Genomic DNA, 21670 nt, shown 5'->3' with positions numbered 1-21670 from the left:
GGCAACACGATGCACGGGGCAGTGAGCGTGGCATTCAGCGCCCGGAGACCTGGTTCCAGTTTCCGTTCCATCTCTCGTTTCCAGGATGCCTGTCGTGTGGCTGGGACTTGGTTTCCTCGCTTGCAGAATGAAGGGGTGGGACCAGTGGCTCGCAGTCAGAGTCACCTGGGTCACTTCTCCAGCCTTCAGGTGCCAAGCGCTGCTCCCAGAGGCGATCCAGTGGGTCCAGGGTGGAACGGTGACACGTTATTTCCCAGGTGATCTGATGCAGATCGGCCCCCAGAACTACGGGACCGGATGACCCCTAGAGTCCCTCCAGATCCAGGAGTCCCCTGCTCCCTTCTTCCCTCCCTCCCTCCCTCCCTTCCTTCTTGGAAATCCGTGAGTACCTACTGTGTGGGGTGCTGTTTGTTCTCAGTGCTGCCTTAAACGTGCGAGCAGGGAAGGGGTGCGATCTGCGACGTCCCACGCGCTTTGGGGGCGGTGACTGTGTGTGAAGCTGGGCGTGACGGAGTTGAGAGAAACAGGCCAGGGCGAGACGGCCAGGGATGAGGTCTGAGCTCGTCTGGGGAACACCGGCCCCTACTGTAGTGACCTCAGGGGGCCAAGTCGGGGTGTGGGTGGGGGGGCTGGGCATCTGGGAAGGACGCAGGATAGGGGAAGGTTCAGAAGGCCTTCAGGCCTGTGAAGCAGGGACATCACCGTCCGAGCGCAGTGGGGACTGAGCCCTGAGCCCACCGGTGCCGCAGAGGGGAGCGGCCAAACCGGGGGAAGGCTGACCTGGGGAGATCGTACTGGGCTTTTGAAGACAGGGAGGGGCCTGGAGTAGTGGGGCCTTCCCATCACCACTCATCCCTAAGGGCACAGGCCCTGGAAACAGAGTTTAACTGATGCCCCAGTTCTGTCACTTCCTGGGTGACCTTTGGCGAGGGCCCATTTTTGTCATCTGTCACATGAGGGTGGCAAGGCCAAGGCCTGCCTCCCAGAGCCATTGTGGGGATGGGACACGAGCGTAGGTAAGGTGTCTGGTTGGATAGGTGGGGGCTGCCTGATTTCTCATGAAAGAAAGTCCCAGAAAGGGCATCTCCTGGGGTCTGGACATTCATGTTCTCCCTAGTGTTTTGTTTGGGAAAGAGAAGACCGTCTGGGCCATGGGTGGGTGCGTCACTGAGGCCCCAGGTGTGAGCCCTCGGGGTCCCCTCTCCCTGCCCTAGAGCCCCTATAATCCCCAGAAAGTCCTCTAGCCTCTCTGGAGCCGGGACAGAGACCAAGTTCAGAATCCAGTGTCTCAACTTGAGAGTCCTGTTTGTCCTGCTGCCTGGGTGCAGGCGCTCTGGGCCCACCCAGCGGAAGCACCCGTGTGGGGGGGGGGTGGGGGGAGCGGGGCCTCACCTGGGACGCTCTGATGGGGACGCGTGCGTTTGTTGGGACATGAGACCCGGGACCTGGACACAGAAGTGTGCAAAGTGCTTCACTGACTCCGGCCTGGGGTGGGGGCTGCCAGGCCCCTGGCCCAGGGATTTAGCCTTTCCTGCCTCAGACTTCCGCTTGCTGGGTGATTCTTCCGTGCCCTCTGGTGTCAGCTCACATGTCACTTCCCCAGCAGGCCCTTGGCCCCCTGGCCTGCTGTGACCTCACCTTAGTCCTTCCAGAAGCGCTGCTTCCTGTGGGCTCCGTGAGGGAGGCAGCATTCATGGCCGTGGTTTGGTCTCCGGCAAGCGCTCCGGTGTTTGTTGAATGAACGTGTGAACTGGCCCCCCAGGCGCAGCGCTGGCTTCTGAGGACAAACGGGAGAGGTGGGCCTGCTGAGAAGTCAGGGGAGCCTGTTGGCTTCATCCTGCCCCCCCCCCCATCCCTGGGGCTGTCATTTATTCTGAGCTGGCCTTTGGTGGGGCCAAGGAGTATCTGGTCTCCACCCTTTGGAGAATAGCCCTGCTCTTCCTTTCTCAGTCTGTGATTCAGACACGCGCCCTTCCCCTCCCTGCCAGCCTCACCCTCCACCTGCTGTGCTGCCTGACTCAGCTCTGCGCCCTCTGCCCTCCTGCCCTTCCTGCTGGCTCTTTCCACGCCCGCTCGTCCCTTGTCTTCCATGTGGCTCCCCCTGCCACCCCACGACACCGGGTTGGCCTCCCATCTAGAATTACTTTTATATTTTTTTAAAGTAATCTCTCCACCCAACGTGGGGCTTGAACTCACAACCCCAAGATTTAAGAGGCGCGAGCTCTTCCGTTTTAGCCAGCCAGTTGCCCCACCCCCACCCCAATTTAGAAGGAAGGAGGGAAGAGACCATTCACAGGCTTCCTTGGTCATGAGGCTTCCTGGTCCCTTCCCTTGGATCTGTGGACACCTGACTCCCACGGGAGGAGGTTGGCAATGAGGTGTAATGATCTGTTGGCGCTGCAGCAGAAAACCAGCAGTGAGAAGGCTTATTATTATCCAGCCCCTGATTACCGTTGTCCTCCGTGAGCTCAGGCTCAGTGTGTGCCAGTCTGCACGGGCTCAGCCCATCCCCTGCCACTGCCTCCTCCCTCTTCCTCCTCCCCTTCTCCCACCCTCCTCCTCCTCCTCCTTTTCCACCTCTTCCCTTCTCCTCCCCCTCCTTCCTCCTCATCTCCTCCCTCCCCCCTCTCCCTCCTCCCCCCCTTCCTTCCTTCTCTCCCTCCTCCCTCCCCCTCCTCCCCCTCCTCCCTTTTCCTTCCTCTTCCCATACTCTGCCCTTTCTTGTTCTCACCAGTGTCACCTCCCAGAGACAGCCCTCCCCAGCCCAGTCTCCGGGGCCTCGGATCTGTGCCCCCCCCACCCCCTCCGGCCCTCACCCGTCCTCCACTCGGTTCTACTTTCTGTCTGCTTTCTGTGTTCATGCGCCACCACTCTTCACCCTACGTCCCCGTGACCCCAATGGTCTTAATAAGTGACCTCTTGACAGCATTTTCCCTTCCTCTCCGGGAGGTAGTCTGTTCGTAATGATTCTGCAAATCTGCAGCACTTCGTGGATTTCAGAGTGTTCTGACATCCAGGAATTCTTGTGTGCCGGGACTGGGGAGACAGGAAGGAGGCTCTCGGACGTTCTCGGACGTGCTGGTTTGCCTCCATCACATGGTGCCCAGGCCTTTGGTTCTCAGTGGCTGTTCCCTGCCACAGTGCACTTACCATCCCGCACCTCCGAACCTTCCTGGGCTCGGTCTTCTGAGGTGGGACCTCTGCCCTTCCCTCCCTCCCTCCCTCCCAGCCTCTGCCCACCTCCGTTTCATTCCCAAAGTGCGCTCCTGGCTCCTCCGGGACGCCTTCCCTTGATCCTTTGATTGCCCGGTTGCGTCCCAGTCTTTGGATCTTTATTAATGTTCTTGTTTGGGTTTTGCCGACTATGTACGAGTTCACTGCTTTAAAAAAGTGCCCTTTCCATTGATACGTAGTATTTACCAAGCGTATGAATCACGGAGCGCCGGTTCACGCGACAAAAAGGGACTCACTTTGACCGGCTGCCCGGTGCGTTGCTTTTAAGTGAATATTCGTGGATTATTAGAAGAGTGCAGAGAAACCCAAAACTAGCGTTAGAAACCATTGATTGCATCAGGGAGGAAGGAAGGTTTTTCTAGAGAGCACCAACTTTCTTTTCTCTTTTCTTTCTTTCTTTCTTTCTTTTTTTTTTTTTTTTTAAGTTTCATTAGTTTCTACACCCATCACGTGCCTCAAACTCATGACGCTAAGGTTGAGTCGGATGCTCTTCCACCTGAGCTAGCCAGGTGCCCCAACTTTCTTTTATTTTTGTATTTATCATTCAGCAGACAGATTTTGAATGTGGCCCTGACCCCCAAGAACTTAGCCTGGCAGAGGAGACAGACGACTACAAAATTTTTCACGCGAATGTAACTGGTGCCGCGAAAGGGGCAGTAGAGGGTCCCGTGGGAGCAGGTAGGCAGTCCGGGAAGCCTCCTGGAGGAGGCCGTGTCTGCACTGAGCTCTGGAGCGACGGGCCGGCCGGGAGCGGTGCGATTGGAGGAGTGAACGGCAGGCACAGAGCCCCAGGTTCCAGCTGCACCTTGGCAAACATGTCACTCCTTGGAGCCTTGGTTTTCTCATTTGTGAAATGGGCGACAACTCCTGCTTGGCTCACTTCCCTTGCAGGTATGAGGTGCAAATGAGATGGTGGCCGTGAGCCATCCGGCTGCGACGGGCAGCGTTTGGCTGTTGGCCGCGGTGGCCCCCAGCCGCAAGGTGACAGAACTGACTGCTGGCCACAGACAGAAGCGGGTTCCGTGGCAGAGCCATGATCAGACTGCCGTGACTCCGTATGACACGTTGACAGCCAAGTCCCTTAGTCGCCGGGGAGGTGGAGGAAAGGCCGATGCGGGGTGCGGCCTTCACCCCGAGGCCAGAGGGTGCCCCCCTTCTCTCTTTCCCCCAGAACACCCTGTGGGCAGGCCGAGCCTCAGAAGCAAGCTGTTTATCTTTTAGGTGTTGGGGTTTATTTTTAAATTTCTGACTGTGGTGGTATTTATTTTTTCCTTTCCCTTTCCCCACTTTCTCCAGCTCAGCCTCAGAAAGAGACCATCTGTCCCCTGCCTTGCCTGTGGCCATTTTAGAACCAGCACCGGGGCTGCCGGCCCCCCTTCTCCTTCCCTCCCTCCCCACTGCTGACTCCCCTGCCCCTTGCCCCACGCCGCTCCCCAGGCACCCTCCGGCTCGCCGGGGGGGTCCCGGTCTGCGCAGCCGGGTCTGGGGGCAGCCCGGGCATCGAGGCACGCGGGGGACCGCTCCCCCCCCCTCCTCGCGTGGGCAGGGCCCTCTGCTCTGACTGGTTTCCCATTAGAGCAGTCTTTGTGCTTGTGCGTGCGTCGTGTCTGAACCTGTTCCTGCCTCTGCGCGTGTGTGTGTCCTTCTGCCACAGGGACCGGGAGGAGAGACTCGAACTGTCCCTCCCCAGCACATAAACATCTCCTGGTTTCTGTCCTTCCCCTCTGCTCCCTCCGTCCCGCGCGGCACCCCCAGTGAGCACGTGAGGACACGTGTGGTGGTCACCGACCCGAGGGCCGTACTTCCCCGCGTGGAGCCAGAACCCGAGGGTCCGATTCGGCCCCAGTGTGAGGGGCAGGTTGGCCAGAGAGGGGTGGACGGTCGGGTTTGGGAGCAGGGGACATGGGGAAAGGCGTCTTTGCAGGTTTTCTTTACTACTGGACGTGCTGGCCTCCGGGGAGCCGGTGGAGGCTTAGCCCTCCTGGTGCTGGCGCCCTCCTGGCCCTGGGCAGTGGGTGGGCTTCCTTCCTCGTCCCTGGGGCACGGGGTTCGCCAGAGGGCCAGGCTTGGCTTCGAGCCTGCTTTCCCTGCAAGCCCTCGGGGTAGAAACGGGCTGATGGCACCCTGCCCCCCACACGTGTCGCAGGCACGGGGGTCCCGGGCACGACACTGACTCCCCCAGGAGGGCCGTCTCCCGCGGGGGTGGGGGAGGCGGGGAGGTGTTCTGATGAGACCCCGGCCCCTCCGGTGCCCCGGCCACACACTCTTCCTCAGAGACACGCCCCCCACCTGTGGCACTGTGGGCGTCCATGCACACGCGTCCTCTGGCTGCTCACGGCCAAGTGAAGGGGGTCAGTGTGTACGTCCCTGTGCGGAGTACTGCCCCCTCCACGTGTGCCGGGGACCGGCCTGCTAGGGCACCTGTCTACCCTGCCCCTCAGCCCCCTGCCCTGCCCGGCCTGGCTGCAGTGCTCCGGGCTGGCCGTGGTCCTCTGGCCCCGGGGCTGGGGTTTGAAGCTGCTCTGCAGGGCAGGGCAGCCCCGTTCAAGCTCGCGCAGGCTGGGGCCCTTCCCCCAGGCCGGGCCTTGGTACCACGTCGCCCCTGCCCCTCGTCCCCTTTGTGGGGGCCTCCTCGGTCACAGGAAGAGCTCAGGGAAACAGGCCTATTGTGTGGGGCTGCCGTGTGCAGCCCGGTCTCCGCACCAGATAAGTGGAGGCTCCGGGGCCCTGGCAGCCGCCGATCCAGGCTCTTCCACGCGGGAGAGGCATCTGGCGCAGGATTCCGCTGCACCGCCCTCGGGTCCTGCTGTGGACACGGCTCCCCACTCTCTTCCCTGGAGCCCCTTCCCCGTCCGCCTGGTAGGAGTGAGCCTGCCTCCACTGGGGGGACGGGGGTGGGGGGCTCCTGCGGCCCCTCCCCCAGCCCTGGTCCTCCTGTCCAGGGCAGCATGGCACCTCTGGGCCCCGGTTACAGTGGCAGGACCTGCCAGGGCGCATCCCAGTGAGTGACACTGCTGGGCCTGCAGCACAGGGCAGACCGGCCCTTCCCCAGGCCTTGTGGTTCTAGTTCTTTCTACCACTCCAGAGCCTCCTAGAATCTTCTGGGAGTTCTGAGTGGATAGAGCCTTCTAGCTCTGAAATTCTGTATTTATAAGACCCTGGTGGGGGGAGGGGAGGGCCTGGCTGGCTCAGTCAGTAGAGCACGTGACTCTTAATCTCAGGGTTGTGAGTTCGGAGCCCCACGTGGGGCGTAGGCCCCCAGGTCAGCAGAAAAGTAGGGGGTTGGTTTCCGCATCCTGCCTCCTTGCCCTGCAGTCGGCTAACCTCTCACGTTGTGGCATATGTGACTCCTGTCGGCGTGTTCCTTCCCTCTGTGTTGGTGTCTGACTTAGAAGCTCCTAGAAGGCACAGCCAGGGTATTTAAGGAGGCACCGTTTGACAGGCTCTTAAAAAAGATGTGATGATAACAATTTGCATTTGCTAAAGTACTTCACAAAACCTTCACCCCTCAGGGGGTTTCATGGACCCGAGCAGACAGTGCAGGAGGTGTGGGGGGGGGCCTACCTTAGTGCAACCGGGCTGGAGACCCGGGCTCAGCCCTGCCAGGTCTGGGCCACCTGTGAGAAATGTGCCCCCAGCCCTAAGGTGCTTGCCTCCTTTGGCCCATCTGTCACCTGCCCCTTTCCTCCTGGACCCTGCAGGGCCCAGGCCCTCCTGTCCCTGTCTGGGAATTCCCCCCAGTTGTGAGGGAGGAGCTGGGGTCTCTCCTTCCCTTGCCCGACAGCCTTGACCTCAGCCCTGAACTTCAGTTAGTAGCCCCACTGCCTCCACATCGCAGCCCCCCGAACCCGACTGCTCTTGGGAGGAGGACGCGGCCTTCCTCTGCACCCTGACCTCAGTCCCAAGGGCTCCCTGCTTCGGGAAGGGGAAGGAGGCGTCAGCTGGGGCCCCAGCCCTGCTGCTTGTCAGAGTTGTGAGTTGTGAGCGCTGTTTCCCCTTTACTTCCTCCAGATGGGAGTCTTACGGGGGGAAGCAGGCGAGAGAGAGCCAGGCACTGGCCCTGGGGGTCACCATTTAGGACTGAGGAGGAGGGTCCAGAGGGACAGTCCCTTCCTCCTGCCCTTGGTGTGTCCTCGCACGCGGTGTCTGTGCACCCAGCCGACTCCCCTCAGCTGCCCTTGCTTCGTGGGGCCCACAAGCGCCAAGTCGCCCAGCATCGGAGGAGCACCTGGAACCGGAGGAGACCGGCCTGGGGGCCGGGCGGTCCTGTGCACGGACCACACCACCCAGCTGGGGGGACACCACCCTTGCAGCGCACGTGCGTGTGGCCACCACTGCGGCCGCCTCTTTGCATCTGAACGTGCGTCATCAGACATGGCGAGTGGCGTCACGCAGGAAAGCCAGCGCCCCTAACCTGGCCCTGCCACTCTGCCCTGCTACTTGTGCCCGAGCCCCGCCCGGCAGTCGTTGCTTCCGGCATTGTTATGACGCCCTCTGTGTCTCCCCCGTGGCCTGGAGGCTCACCTGGAGGCGTTACAAAGTTGTTTTTTTTTTAATTTTCAAATGTTTAGTTTTGAGGGACAGAATAGAGACAGAGCGTGAGCAGGGGAGGGGCAGAGAGGGAGACCACAGAATCCGAAGCAGGCTCCGGGCTGGCAGTGCAGAGCCCGACGCGGGGCTCAAACCCACGAACTGCCAGATGGTGACCTGAGCTGAAGTTGGAGGCTTAACTGACCTAGACCCCAGGCGCCGCACGTTACAAAGTTGTAACGTTTGTAAAACATGGAAGGTGAGAAAGGCTTCAGTACAGAAGCTCTTGCGAGGGAAAGAGCGCAGAGACAGTAAGTCTGCGCCATCTCCGTGCAGCAACGTGCGGCCGACCCTGGCCCGCCGCGGTGCCGGGCACGGACGCCTGCAGCCCCAGATCTGCGTGGTCTCGGCCTCCCCGCAAACTTAACTACCGGTGGCCTGCTTCCACTGCAAGCCTTAGCGACCCACGGTCAGGGGATTGTGCGCTGCGAGAAAGAAAGCATACGGGAGAGAAAACGCATCTCCAGTGCTGGCCTGTGTTCACGGAAGAAATACGCGCGTGTTCGGAGTCCGCTGTGGTCCCGCGTGTGATGCCTTTTCACTCAGGCCCGTCCGGCGTGGCGCCCGCGTACCCCCCGAGCGGTGTTCCACCCGTAAAGAGCTTCTGTCCCGGGCGGGAGATGAGACACGTAACCATGTGACGAGTAGCGATGGGGTCCCGCTGGCTCGGGGCCAGGTCAGATCAAGGGAAGGCTGCGTCACGGGCTCCGGAGCCCGTCAGCTGCTTGCCTTTGGACAAGTCACTTCCCTTCCCCGAGCCTCCATTTCCTCATCTGTCGGCCGGAAACGACAGCGGCTTCCGTGTCCTGCAGTCCCGTGGGGTTCAGTTACTCGGCACGTGTAAAGCTCGTGGAGCAGGGCTGGCCACCAGGAGTAATTTTCACTGACTTTCAGCCCAGAATCTCACTGCGGTCTGATGCGGCACAGCCGCTGTTTTGGCTCCGGGGGCGGTTCCGGGTTCCTGGTGACACCAGGGGACAGCCGGAATCCGTCGGGCGTCCTGTCCTCACTTCCACCCCCTCCACTCTGCCCTGTTCTCGGGGGCCCTCCTCCCACTAACAGCCTCCGCGTTCCTGCGTCTGACCTGCTCACGGCCTCTCCAGCCCTGACTCCGTGTGCCGTCTGGCGTCTTCCCTCTGGGTCCTAGTCGGGGAACGGCTGGTGTGGGAGGTCCGCCCCAGCGTGTCTTTTCTCTGTGGACTTGGGCTGCCTACCTTGGGTCGGGAACCCGGCTGAGGGCCAGGAGCTGTGACTCGGGGAAGGGAGGAACCGAATCGGGGGGTACCTGGCCGGCCCAGCTGGTGGGGAACGTGTGACTCTTGATCTCAGGGTCGTCAGTTGGAACCCCATGTTGGGTGTAGGTATTACTTAAAGCTTTAAAGAGCAAAGAAATGAGACCAAATGGTTGGAAACATGGTCCCTTAGGCAAAGGAGCTTTGAGCAGGGCAACGCAGGCCTCGGAGTCAAAAGTTTTTAGGGCAGAGCTCGGCTCTGCCACTTTCTGGCTGTACTCGACTCCGGGCGGGAAACGCACTTGTTCCAAACCCCCTTCACCTGTGATTCGAGCGAGCCACCAGCACCTTCCTCCACGTCTGTCATAACCCTGTACTTCCGGAGCCCTCAGCAGCGCCAGGAAGAACGAAGATGCCAGGTTGCCAGCTACTTAATTGTTAAAGGGCTGTGGGAAGAGTGGGCCGCGAGACAGGTGTCTGAGACAGACCTGTAAGCGGGACGGGTAAGGGCCACACAGAAGGGACAGGTGATAGCGTCCCCTGCCCGTAGGAGAGCACCGGAGGGCTCTTAGACCCTGCTGTCCTCACTAGAGCCCCTCCCTGAATTCCTGGACTTGGGAAGGGTGTTGTCCTAGTGCCCTGATATGTCTGTGGCACAGACAAGCCCCTCGCTTATAATTAAAGTGTTTGCCTCCCCGCTCAGACTGTCAGCAACCTTGTGGCAAAGACCACCTCATTTCATTCACCGCTGCATTCCTGAGCCCAGCATGGACCCTGGCGCACGGGGAGGAAGTGATGACATAGCCATTAGGTTGACAGCTTTGTGGGGAGTGGACTTGAGCATTTAGAACCGTAGAGTGAGCCGGAATGTTCTCTTGTTGACCGTGACCTCAGAGAGCTTAAGTGACTTGCCCCCAGACACACAGCCTCTTAGCAGCAGAGCCAAAAACGGGAACCGAGTTCCCTAACTCTGAATCACGTAGATTTTATCATTTTCTGTGCTTGGCTCAGGACTTCGTGTGTGTTACCAGACCAAGAGCACTTTGAGGGCCCCCTCCCACGTTTGTAGGGTTACTTTCTTCATGTGGAAGCCGTCCCCGATCAAAACAGTCTGAGTGCCGTGGGACATGCTCACCAGATTTTTTTTTTTAATTGTGTTTTGTTTTTATGAAGTAATCTCTGTGCCCAACGTGGGGCTCAGACTCACGACCCTGAGATCTAGAGTCCCATGTTCTTCTGCCTGAGCCAGCCGGGCACCCCAGCTTTGTCGATACTAGAGCTCACATAGCACAGGGTTCTGTAAAGTAGACGATGGTGGCTTCACAGACTTGCTGTCGCCACAGTCCAATGTCAGAGCGTTGTCATCAGCCCCAAGTAAGATCCCGTGCCCGCTGGGAGTCACCGCCATTCCCCTGCTCCCGGAAGCCGCCACTACTTTCTGCCCCTACGGATTTGCCTGCCATTGACATTGCACAGAAATGGAGCCATTCAACACGGGGCCTTGCGACCGGCTGCTTCCACTTAGCGTGTTTTCAGGGGTCGTCCACGTTGTGGTGTGGGTCATTGTTTCATACCTTTCTGTTGCCAAATAATATTCTGTTGCACGGGTATTTATCCGTTCACCAGCTGATGGACATTGGGTTATTGCCGCTTCTCGGCTGCTGAGAATAACGCTCATGTGAACGCTACGTGTACAGATTCCTGTGTGTACGTATGTTTTCCGTTCTCTGGGACGTCTACTTGCTGAGTCATGTGGGAACTTTCTGTCTTACATTTTGCGGAACTGCCAAACTGTTTCCCAAAGTAGCTGCACCATTTTACGTTCCCACCAGGGCTCCAAGTTCTCCACATCCTCGCCAGTGCATGTCGTTGTCCGTCCTTTTGAGTTAGCCCGTTCGTGGCCATGTGTGGCTAATGATGCTGAACATCTGTTGAGGTGCTTATTGGCCACACTGTAGATCCTTGGAGAAATGTCTATTCAGATCCTTTGCCTGCTTTTTTTCTTTTAACTTTTAATCTTTTATTTATTTTTGAGAGAGAGAGAGAGTGTGTGTGAACGTGTGTGTGTGTGAGCAGGGGAGGGACAGAGAGAGAGGGAGAATCTGAAGCAGGCTCCAGGCTCTGAGCTGTCAGCACAGAGCCCGACATGGGGCTCGAACCCACGAACCGTGAGATTGTGACCTGAGCCATAGTTGGACGTTTGAGCCACCCAGGTGCCTCCTTTGCCTACTTTTTAATTGGGTTGTCTTTTTATTATTTTATTCTTAAGGAGTCCTTTTTGTATTCTGGATACAAGTCCCTTATCTGATATTTATTTTTTCATTTATTCATTCATTTACTTGAAGCTGATTCATGTATTACTTCTGAGAGAGGGAGAGAGAGTGGGCGTGTGTGTGCGTGCACAAGTCGGGAAGGGGCACAGAGGGGGAGACAGAATCCGAAGGAGGCTCCAGGCTCTGAGCTGGGGCTCAAAGTCATGAACCATGAGATCATGATCTGAGCCGAAGTCAGATGCTTAGCCAACTGAGCCACCCAGGTGGCCATCTGATACATAATTTAAAATGTTTTCTCTCATTATGTGGGTTGTCTTTTCTCTTTCTTGTTGGTGTCCTTTGAAGCTCAACAGTTTTAAATTTTGAGGAAATCCAATTTATGGTTTTTGTTGTTGTTTATGCTTTTGGTGTCATTTGTCAGAAACCATTGCCTGATCCAAGGTCATAAAAATTTACTCCTGTGTTCTCTTTTAAGGTTTCTGTGGTGTTAGGGGGCAGGGGAAAAAAAAAGATTTCTATGATTTTAGCTCTTATATTTTTAGGTTTGTGATCCATTTCATGTTAACATTTGTCTATGGTATGAGGTAGGGATCCAGTGTCATTCTTTTGCATGTGGACACTCAGTTGCCCCAGAATCATTTGTTGAAAAGACTGTGGAATGACTTGGTACTCTTGTTGAAAATCAATTGACCACAAACTCAAGAGTTAATTTTTGGATTCTTTAGTTCCAGTCCATTGATCTGTATGTCCATCGTTATGCCAGTACCACACTGTCTTTATCACTGTTCCATGTAGTCAGTTTTGAAATCGGGAAGTGTGAGTCTTCCAACTTTGTTCTTTTTCAAGATTGTTTGTGTCTTCTGGATCCCTTGCATTTCCATAGGATTTTTAGGATAAGCTGGTCAGTTTCTGCAAAAATGCCCACTGGAATTTTGATAGAAGTGCATTGAATCTATAGATACTAACAATATTAAGCATTCTGATCCATGAACATGGGAAATCTTCCTGTTTACGTAAGTCTTTAACTTATTCCAACAATGTTTATAGTTTTCAGTGCACGTGTCTGACACTTTGGCTAAATGTATTCTTCTGGATGCTGGTATGAATGGAGTTGATTTCTTAATTTCATTTTTGGGTTATTCGTTGTAGCACGTAGAAATACAGTTGGTTTTTGTTTATTAGTCTTACATCCTGCAACCTTGCTGAATTCATTGATTAGTTCTAATAGATTTTTAGTAGATTCCTTAGAATTTTCTGCATCCTTGATTATGTCATCTGCACACACAGAGTTTCCCTTCTTCTTTTCCAACCTGGGTGCCTTTTATTTCTTCTTTCCTAATCACCCTGGCTAGAACCACCAGCGTAACATTGAATAGAAATGGCAAGAGTTGACAACCTCGTCTTACTCTCAGATTATTTTCTAAAAATGCACGTCCCCTTAGTCCTGTTCTTGAGAAACTTAAATCTCACCGTCTCCACCGTGACGTCGAAGTCGGAATTCATGGGTGGGATAGCTTGGGAAGACTTTCAGGGAGGACTTCCTGAAAACAGCGGGATTTGGCTTGGCTGACAGGAAAAGGTCATTTGTAGGCAGGGCTGGTGTGAGGACGGAGGGGCTGAGGGGCCATCACGGGAGGGCAGTCGTTCATCAGTTCGTGGCACAGAGATGCTGCCCGCGCTGCCGCCCGAGGTCACGCAGACCTACTGCTACCGGGGACCCCACACCCCATCCCCTGCCAGTACCTCCCTGAGGTGCAGCTTCTCGGAGTGTGTTAGAACCGCCGGGAGGGGGGGGGGGGCAGGCATCTATTAAATGTATAGATTCTGCTCCTCCCCCCAAGCCTGTGTGCTAAACCAGAGCCCCTGGAGCCAGATCCTAGGAGTCCGTTCCCGAGTGATTCTCCTGTACCTTGAGGTCTGAGAGCCCGCACCCCGGACACCCTGTGTAGGCCTCTCTTCCCCAGCTTCTCCTCCCTATCCGGGCCCCCACCCTGAGTGTGAGCACCGAGAGGAAGAGCTGGAGGAGGCCTCCAGCAGTGTCGTCATGGGGCTGGGCCTGCATGCAGGGGCCGGGACTGGCTGGTGCTCCCCAGGAGCAGAGCACCTCCTCCGGAGGGTCCTCCGGATCCCCAGCGAAGAGAGTGACTGAGCACGCGGACAAGGCACGTTCCAAGGGCCCGCGTGTGAGGCCAGATCAGTGCAGGAATCCCATTTGAACTGGGCCTTCTGAATCCTCGGGTGTGTGCGTCGGGGAGAAGCCAGACTTGTGCGGCATCACCACTGTAAGCCCGTGGGGCGTGCCGTCTACACAAGGTGGGATGTATACGGACACACACGCCCTCACGGGCCCCAAGAGACCCATCCAGCGCGCCTCATCGGTCCCCTGTCTCTCTGTCTTCTTCCTGCGCGGTCATGAGGCACCTTCCTGTCTCCACAACCATTTGTCGGCCCTGCTGCCTGTCACCTGATCCCTTCCTCTTGGTCAGGCTTCCCCAGGGGCTGCTGTGCCCCTGGGCTCCGCTGCCCCTCACCCGCAGCCCCTCTGGCCACACAGATGTTCCTGGTGCTCCCCCCAGGCGTGCTCCCCTCAGGCTGTCCTGCTATCCCCGTGGGGATGCACAACTGTTCCTCAGGGGCCAGCCTCAGCTCCTCTGTTCCTCCTTCCTGTCCACTCCACCCAGTGTGGTCTCCTCCAGGAGCCTGTGGGACGTGCCAGGCCTGACTGATGGCTGTCCCTGAGGCTGTGAGAGGGACCTTTTCCCAGTCCGACGCCCCGAACCGGTCAGTGCCCGCGTCCTCCTGGAAGGTTGCTCTGCAGGAGCCTCCACTCCACTGGAAGCTTCTCGAAGCCTGGACAGCCCACAGTGTTCTTCTGGCATAAAATCCACACCGCTGCCTCGGGGCACTTGGCCTGTCGACTGCGGGTCCATCGGGGACCCTCTGTGCTTCTTGTGTGTTGGGCTCCCGTTGTGTCCGCTGGGGGGTCGCCACCCTGGATTATCTGTGCTCGGTAAACGTTTAACAGGTGAGAGAAGCAAGGGACAGCTGCCTTACAGACCTCCCTGCTCAGGGCCCAGCCCGGCCCAGGGCGGGCACAGACCCAGCCTCGGAAATTATGCACCGGCTGGCTACCGATGGGGGCAACGCAACCGGCATGGAGGTGTCGGGACTCTGTTCCGGGAGCTGGGGGGGACCGGGAGGCAGGAGCCCGGGGCCGGGGCGGGACTGAGAGGAGGGGAGGAAGGACAGGGTGACCGGTGTGGAAAACGGTGCCGCTGTTGACAGGCGGAGAAGGGACAGCCTCCCGAGCATGTTCCGTGCAAGGTGTCGGGCACCGTGACTGTGTGTCACATGCCTGGTCTCGACCTGATTCTCGGAGCGACCCTTCCCAGCAGGTGCGGCCGTCCTGGTTTGTGGGTCAGGAAACGGGCTTGGAACCGCAAACCCGGCCACTGTGTCTGACCTCAAGGATGGCTTTCATACCCCTGTGTCTCCCACACACGTGAGGAGGAGGCGGGTCGGGTCCGAGATGAGATCTGTCTGTGCCGGTTTGAGGTGCTCGCGGTGCAGTGGTCGGACTCGTGGGGGCATCGTGCTTCCCATTGGCTGAGGAGCACCCCTCTTGCTGTCTCCGTCCGTGTCGGAAGCGGGGACCTGCCCACAGGCAGAGGTCGGAGGCGCCAGCGCGGGTGAGCCCGTCCTGGGGGCTGCGGGGCCCCCTGCCCGAGCGTGGAGCTGCGGGCGCTCGAGAGAACAGGGCCCGGTCTCCTCGCACGTCTCGGTTCAGACAGACCTGGCGCTGGTCCCCCCACGGAGACAGCTCGTCCCTCTCCTGTGGGCCCGCTGTTTGTTTGAGACCCGGTCAAGGTTGCCTTGTTGGTGTGGTTTTGGTTTCGGCCACACAGAGCCACGACATCCCGGGCCGGTCAGCGCGGCCCCGAGAGGAGGGGCGGCCCTGCCCCGCGGACGACCCGAGCGGTCGGGATGGGCCGTCGGCCCCGCGCTGCGCTCGCCGCTTCCCTTTCTTCCGGCTCCGGGACACGGTGGCGCACGCTGTGACCAGGGAGGTCGGTGTGGATGCTCTGCGGAGGCCTCGGGCTGGTGTCTCCCGGCTGATGGCGGTGGACCCAGGGTGAGGGGCTCTTGCGTTTGGTTTTCCAGAAATCCTAGCTTGGTTTTCAGAGTCGGGGCGAAAGGGGTTTCGGGTCGTATCCTTTTCAGGTTGTCGGCACAGAGGCCCCGGCCCGGCTCTTCTCGTGACGTGTGGGGCCCCTCGGGCTGGCGCGCCCAGCCTCCCGCTCCGAATCGAGTCCCGCGGGCCGTGAGCCTCTGCGGAGGCTTTGTCTGAGCCCCGTGCCTCTCCTGGCACCGCTGGCTCCGGAAAGCGGGGACTGAGAGTGCCGCGTCCCCACCGCCCCTCCCGGAGGCCCTCTCGCTGTCACCTGCTCTCCCCGAGAGTGCCCCCAGCCCCGGCCCGGAAGCCCTGGGTCTCAGGACCGGGAAGAAGAGGGACAGGGACCCAGGAGGGAGGCTCTCGAAGCCGGCCCCCCGCTGGCTTTCCCCGTCCCTGCTTCTACAAAATGAAATAACAGTGCCGATTAACTCCCATTGCACACGTGCTCCGTGCCAGGCAGGGGCTCAGGCTTTTTATGGGCGTCGCCTCACTTCAAATTGACCCCAGCTCTGGGGGCGCGTCCTCGGGCGCCCCCGCTTCGCACGTGAGGCCACAGACTCAGCGTGTCACTGAGCGTGAAGTCAGGAGCACGTCTGGAAAGCCACCTGGTCCCCAACGTCCATTTTCTCTCACCTTCTTCTGACTTTTCCTCTAGAACGTGAACTCTGAACCAGCCCGGGAAAAGCGCAGCTGGCCATGGGGGTTCCCCTGAGGCCCTTCGTAGTATACCAGGGTGCCCTCTTCCCACTGGATCCTTCTTCCCCGCTCTGGCTCATAGTCCTGTTCTGAGGCCCTGACGCTTCCTCCTTCTCCCCCTCTCGTCCCCCTCCCTGCAGGACCCCGCTGGAATCTTTGAACTGGTGGAGGTTGTGGGCAATGGAACTTACGGGCAGGTGTACAAGGTGAGACTCACGTGTGGGAGGGTGCCCGTCGTCCGCGGGGCCCTTTTGGGAGGGTGACAGAAGTGGACCATAGGTCTGGGGATCTGGGTGGGGGGGAGGGGGCGCGGGGAGAGAGGGTAACAATGATGGGGGAGGGAAGCCCAGGAGGGGGGCTGTTTTCGCTGGCCTGTGTGGTGAGCGCAGACGTGCTGGGTGCTGCGGGAGCAGGCCTGGTACCGGGTGGGTGTGGACAGGGACGCGGGCCGGGGCGCTCCCCTGGGGACTCAGCGAGGCTGTAGGTTGGCTCCTCCCAAGGCCGCAGGGAGACCCAGCCTTGCAGTTGGTGGAGCTCCGGGGCCTCCTGGGCGGAAGTGGTGTGCCTGAGCTCCCGAAGCCGCCACCCCTCTCCCCCACACAAAGTAGCATCTCCCCACCGGCTGCTTGTAGCGTTAGCCTGGCGGCACCCTTGGAGGGGGGGGGACTGCCCGCCCGGCAGATGAGTCCAGGGAGGGTGCTGCCCCAGAGCTGGAGGCCCCGAGGGCACAGGCCCCGCCACGGAGCTGAGCCCGTTCACACGTCCCCGTGTCGCAGGGGTCACGGGGACCACCCTGTAAGCTTTGGGGAAAAGGCATCCCCGGTTCACCCATCTCTTGCCTGGTCGTTGCCTCTCTGGGCTTGGGGTCTCAAATGACTGCTGAGGATAAAGATAATCCATGGGCTGGCCATACCCATGTCCGTCCCCACAAGGGGCTGCCTCCCCCGACCCTGCCCTTCCCTGGGAGGGCTTGGACCTTCCTGTCCAAGGCTTCTGCTAGGAACGTCAGAAGGCTGGGGGGAGGGGGAATGGCAGGGACACGCTCTAGAAGTTACTTTCCCACTCGCACTGGTGATGGCGCGTCGACGCACGTCAGCCAGTCTTCTCTGTTTCCCCGAGATTCCCTCCGATCTCAGCTCTGTCTTTATTCTTCCCTGTCAGTACTACGAAAAACAGAGTAGGGGAGATTCTGGGGAAGGCTTCCTGGGCAGAGGGGGCGGGGTGGGAAACCAGGTGCTTTTGTCCTGCATAGAAGTTGCCAGAGAGGCAGAGCCCTCGTTCAGCCCCCTCCAGCCCCCTCCAGCCCCCTCCAGCCCCCTCCCAGGGAGGAGAGGATCTCTGCCTCACTGCTCTATCCTTCAGACTGTGGCAAATCCACGCCGGGGAGGCCACAGCAAAGCATAGGTGAATCCCACTCTCCTCCCTCAGCTGTTGCAGGCGGGAGACCCTGGATCTCTACCCAGCGTAGTGCTTTTTGTCCTTGGAGCCCTGTCTGCCCCTGTGGCCGACCCATAAGTGAAGGGGTCCGGTACCACAGGGACACTGCCTAAGACAGAAAACAGCCAAAAGGTGTGGCCTCTCCCAGAATCCAGCCCTCCCTGGATGTAGACCCACACCCTCCGCTCCTGGCTCTCTGTCCCGCAGGGTCGGCACGTCAAGACTGGGCAGCTGGCTGCCATCAAGGTCATGGACGTCACGGAGGTAGGGGCGGTGGGGGCCCAGGGAGAGTGGGGGCGCAGGGAAGGGCTGGGGGCTCACGGGCTGACCCCCTCCCACTTACAGGACGAGGAGGAGGAGATCAAGCAGGAGATCAACATGCTAAAGAAGTACTCTCACCACCGCAACATCGCCACCTACTACGGGGCCTTCATAAAGAAGAGCCCCCCCGGAAACGACGACCAGCTCTGGGTGAGATGCGCGTGGTGCCTCGCCTGTTGCCGCCTCTCGTCCACTGCGTGTCTGGGGGGCAGCGTCCTGGGGTTTGCCCACACTTCTGTCCTGACCGGCACCGCGCCCTGTGTGCGGCACGTGCTTACTAGGTGGCAACAAGCGGGGGCTGGGAGAGCAGGTGCGCCCGTCCGTCCTGCCCTGGTACCCCGCCCCCCGCGAGAGCAGCAGCCCCAGACGCCTGTGCTTCCAGCAGTTCAGGCCCTCCTGGGTGATTAATCCGCCCGGAGCTTGCTGAGGCCCCTTTGGGCCTCCCCCGTGTTCCCTCCTGGCCCAGAACATCCCTGAGAGTCGTTGCCCTCCCCAGCCCGGGCCTCTTCCCGGCCTCACCCTTTCTGCTGCCCAGCCCGGCCCCTAGGGGAGAGCGCCAGGGAGCCTGGTGGCGGCCGTGGGGAGCTTAAAGCTGGTGCTAGGTCCCCCCTCCCACCAGTTGCCAGACAAGTACTTATGGAGCACCTTCTGTGTACCCTGCACGGAGAGACGCGAGTCACGGTCCCTGCTTCCAAGGCACTTAGTCTTTTTAGAGACACTCACACAGACTGTGCACACAGAGCGAGGTGAGCAACACTTCCTGTGACGTCACGGAGGACTGGGGGCGCTGGGCTGGGCGCTCCCTTCCGGGCGCGATGGACGCCGTCCTTCCCCCTCCCAGCCCGCTCCCCTGAGCTTGGTAGAGGGCGAGGCCCAGGCCCGGGCGCTAGGCACGCGAGTGACCTTTCTCGCACTTGCACGTGTATATGTCCGACCAGCCTCCTCCTGCGCTGCACGTGGCTTTTGGAAGACGTGCAGGGAAGCACTTGAACAGGCGTCCGAGTCCCCAGGGGACCGGTTTGGCCCCTGCCTCTGTGCTGGAGTCTCACCAGGTTCCCCCCCGCACCGCTCCGTCTCTGGTGGACCTGGAGAGTCGCTGGTCCTTAGCCCCTGGCGTGTCCCTGGGTCAGGCTGTGGCCGACTCTGTGAAGGGCCGGAGAGCAGATGTTTGGGGCTCTGCGCATCATACGGTCTCCGTCCCAGCCACTCAGCCCGGCCGCTGAACTGGGAAGGCAGCCACAGGCAGTGCATAAACGAATGGGAACAGGAATGTCGCTGTATTCCCAGAAGCCTTTATTTAGGATACTAAACTTTGAATTTTGTATGCTTCCTTTCACGATGTTTTTTCTTTAACCATTTAAAAATGTAAATTATCAGCTCCATGGCCAAGGTTGCCAACCTCCACGCCAGGGAGTTCTAGTTTGGGGCTTATGGGTCCCAGCGGGGGCCTGGTGCAAACATTGGGCGCTCCTCAAGGAAAACACGCACGTGCGCGTCATTTTGTGTGACGCGTCCCCGGTTCCTTGGGCTCCTACTTGGGACCCAGCCTGTCTCCCTCCGCCCTGCCCGGCCTGTCTTTCCCCTGGTGTTGCCTTTTCCTCTCCTAACCTCGGGGAGCCTGTGGCCTCTGTGAGCAGTCTCACACCCCTGCTCTGCGGCTCACATCGGCTGGGGCCCTGGGGTCCTCCCCCCGGGAGGCCGGCAGGGGGACGCCTTGCCTGACCGATGCTTTTCCCTCCGGCGCTCCTGGGCCGTAGCTGGTGATGGAGTTCTGCGGCGCTGGCTCCGTGACAGACCTGGTGAAGAACACAAAAGGGAACGCCCTGAAGGAGGACTGTATCGCCTACATCTGCCGGGAGATCCTCCGGGTGAGGCCCCAGCTGGCACTTCTGCCCACACCCGGGCCTTCCCTGCACGGGAGGCCCCGCAGTGGCATCCTTTCCGAGCAGCGGTGGCCGAGGGGGACAGGGATGGACAGGGCCCCAGCTTTGGCGTGATCTCAGGCGGCCGGGGGGACAAGCCTGCCCCTTTGCCGGTGGCCCTGCGGCTGCCAGGAACTCTCGGGGGCCACCACTCTGAGGATGCTCCCCGTGAAAACCCAGCCTGCGCTTGGGCTCCTGGGTGGCGGGGGCTGCGCCTTCCACCCGGCCCTGTGCATGCTGGTGCCTGCCCCGCTCCTTGGCTCTCGTACGCGTCCTCCAGCACCGAGGCTCACTTCCCCACTGTCCCGCCCCAGGGCCTAGCCCATCTCCACGCCCACAAGGTGATCCATCGAGACATCAAGGGGCAGAACGTGCTGCTGACAGAGAACGCCGAGGTCAAGCTGGGTAGGTCGCTCCCTCCTGAGGTGAATGGGGCCCCGGGACAGACCTCCAGGACAGAAGGGGAGGCCCCTCTAGTTCCTCTGATGGCTCAGGTCTAACCACCTGCAGGCTGGGAGTCTCTCTCCTGCCCTTCCTCATCTCCCCCAAGAGGCCCCGCCACCCATATGTCACAGGTGCTGTATAGGTCTCCTGGGGAGACGGGGGATCCCAGCCCCTCCTGCCTGTCCCTTGGCCTTTTCACGTGGGTGTCTTGCCACAACACGGAGATTAGGTCAGGCTCTTCAAGACGAGACGTTGATGGGGCGGAAGGGCCAGAGAACGTCTGGGTGCCCTGGGGCGCACACGGCCCAGGGCAAGGGGAGCAGGCATGGCCCTCCGTCGTGACCCCGCCCTCCATGTCTTCCCAGTGGATTTTGGGGTGAGTGCCCAGCTGGACCGTACTGTGGGCAGGCGGAACACTTTCATCGGGACCCCCTACTGGATGGCCCCGGAGGTCATCGCCTGTGACGAGAACCCTGATGCCACCTACGATTACAGGGTACAGAGCAGAGTGGGGTGCACGGAGACTGCCAAGGGCAGGAAGCGAGAGGGGGTGGTGGGGAGACCAAAAGTCGGTCAGGGAGACAACACGAGCTGTAATGGTATGTAGGTGGTGAGGGGTGGGCAGGCTGGAGACTGGCCTGGGGAAGGGGTGGGGACCCAGACGTGGCCCTGAAGAGGCTTGTCTGGAACATGCTCCTGTCCCTTCTTCTGTCCCTCTGTAGAGTGACATCTGGTCTCTAGGAATCACAGCCATCGAGATGGCAGAGGGAGCCCCCCGTAAGTGTGGCGTCTGGGCGCGCAGGGAGGGGTGGTAGGAAGGGCTCCTTCCAGCTCTTGGCATGGCTGCGTGAGGGACTGATGGTGTTCCTCCCGTGTGCCAGCTCTGTGTGACATGCACCCCATGCGAGCCCTCTTCCTCATCCCACGGAACCCACCCCCCAGACTCAAGTCCAAGAAATGGTAGGTCTCTGGGGGTTTGCGTGTCAGGGAAGGAGGGCCTCTGGACAAAGCCCCACCACCACCTCCACCCAGCACCTCCTTACCCCCAGAATCCCCAACTAGCCTTACCCCTGCGTCCCCTGCTGCCTTATCTTGTGTCCTCTGCTAGCCTTGCCCTTTGCATCCTCCACTAGCCTTACCCCCCTGCGCCCCCACCCCCTTATCCCCTCTGTCCTCCACTACTTTTACTCCCTGCCTCTCTCACTAGCCTTACCCACCGTGTCCCCTGCCACCTTATCCCCTGTGTCCAGGTGTGGGTGTGCACCACAGAGGGGCAGGGCCAGGGCCCAGGGTCGGGACGTGGATAAGACAGAAGTCGAGGGGGCTTTTGGATGACGGATTTCCCTC

General features: G+C 59.6%; 1 protein-coding gene across 12 annotated transcripts in view; it reads left to right on the top strand.

Annotated features, from left to right (window-relative positions):
- MINK1 (misshapen like kinase 1) overlaps positions 1-21670 on the top strand; it is a 42304-nt gene that overhangs the window by 10217 nt on the left and 10417 nt on the right. For all 12 annotated transcript variants that reach the window (XR_008294382.1, XM_027047657.2, XM_027047659.2 and 9 more), the window contains exons 2-9: positions 16340-16405; positions 17844-17900; positions 17982-18107; positions 19715-19825; positions 20194-20284; positions 20689-20819; positions 21046-21100; positions 21205-21283. Coding sequence is in view for 11 of the 12 variants with exons in the window: in XM_027047657.2 (XP_026903458.2) it covers positions 16340-16405; positions 17844-17900; positions 17982-18107; positions 19715-19825; positions 20194-20284; positions 20689-20819; positions 21046-21100; positions 21205-21283 (716 nt within the window). In the remaining variant the exon portion in view is untranslated. The remainder of the gene's footprint in view (positions 1-16339; positions 16406-17843; positions 17901-17981; positions 18108-19714; positions 19826-20193; positions 20285-20688; positions 20820-21045; positions 21101-21204; positions 21284-21670) is intronic.

Source organism: Acinonyx jubatus, chromosome E1, assembly GCF_027475565.1.
Source record: "Acinonyx jubatus isolate Ajub_Pintada_27869175 chromosome E1, VMU_Ajub_asm_v1.0, whole genome shotgun sequence".
NCBI lineage: Eukaryota > Metazoa > Chordata > Mammalia > Carnivora > Felidae > Acinonyx > Acinonyx jubatus.
This window is presented reverse-complemented; position numbering and strand designations above follow the sequence as displayed.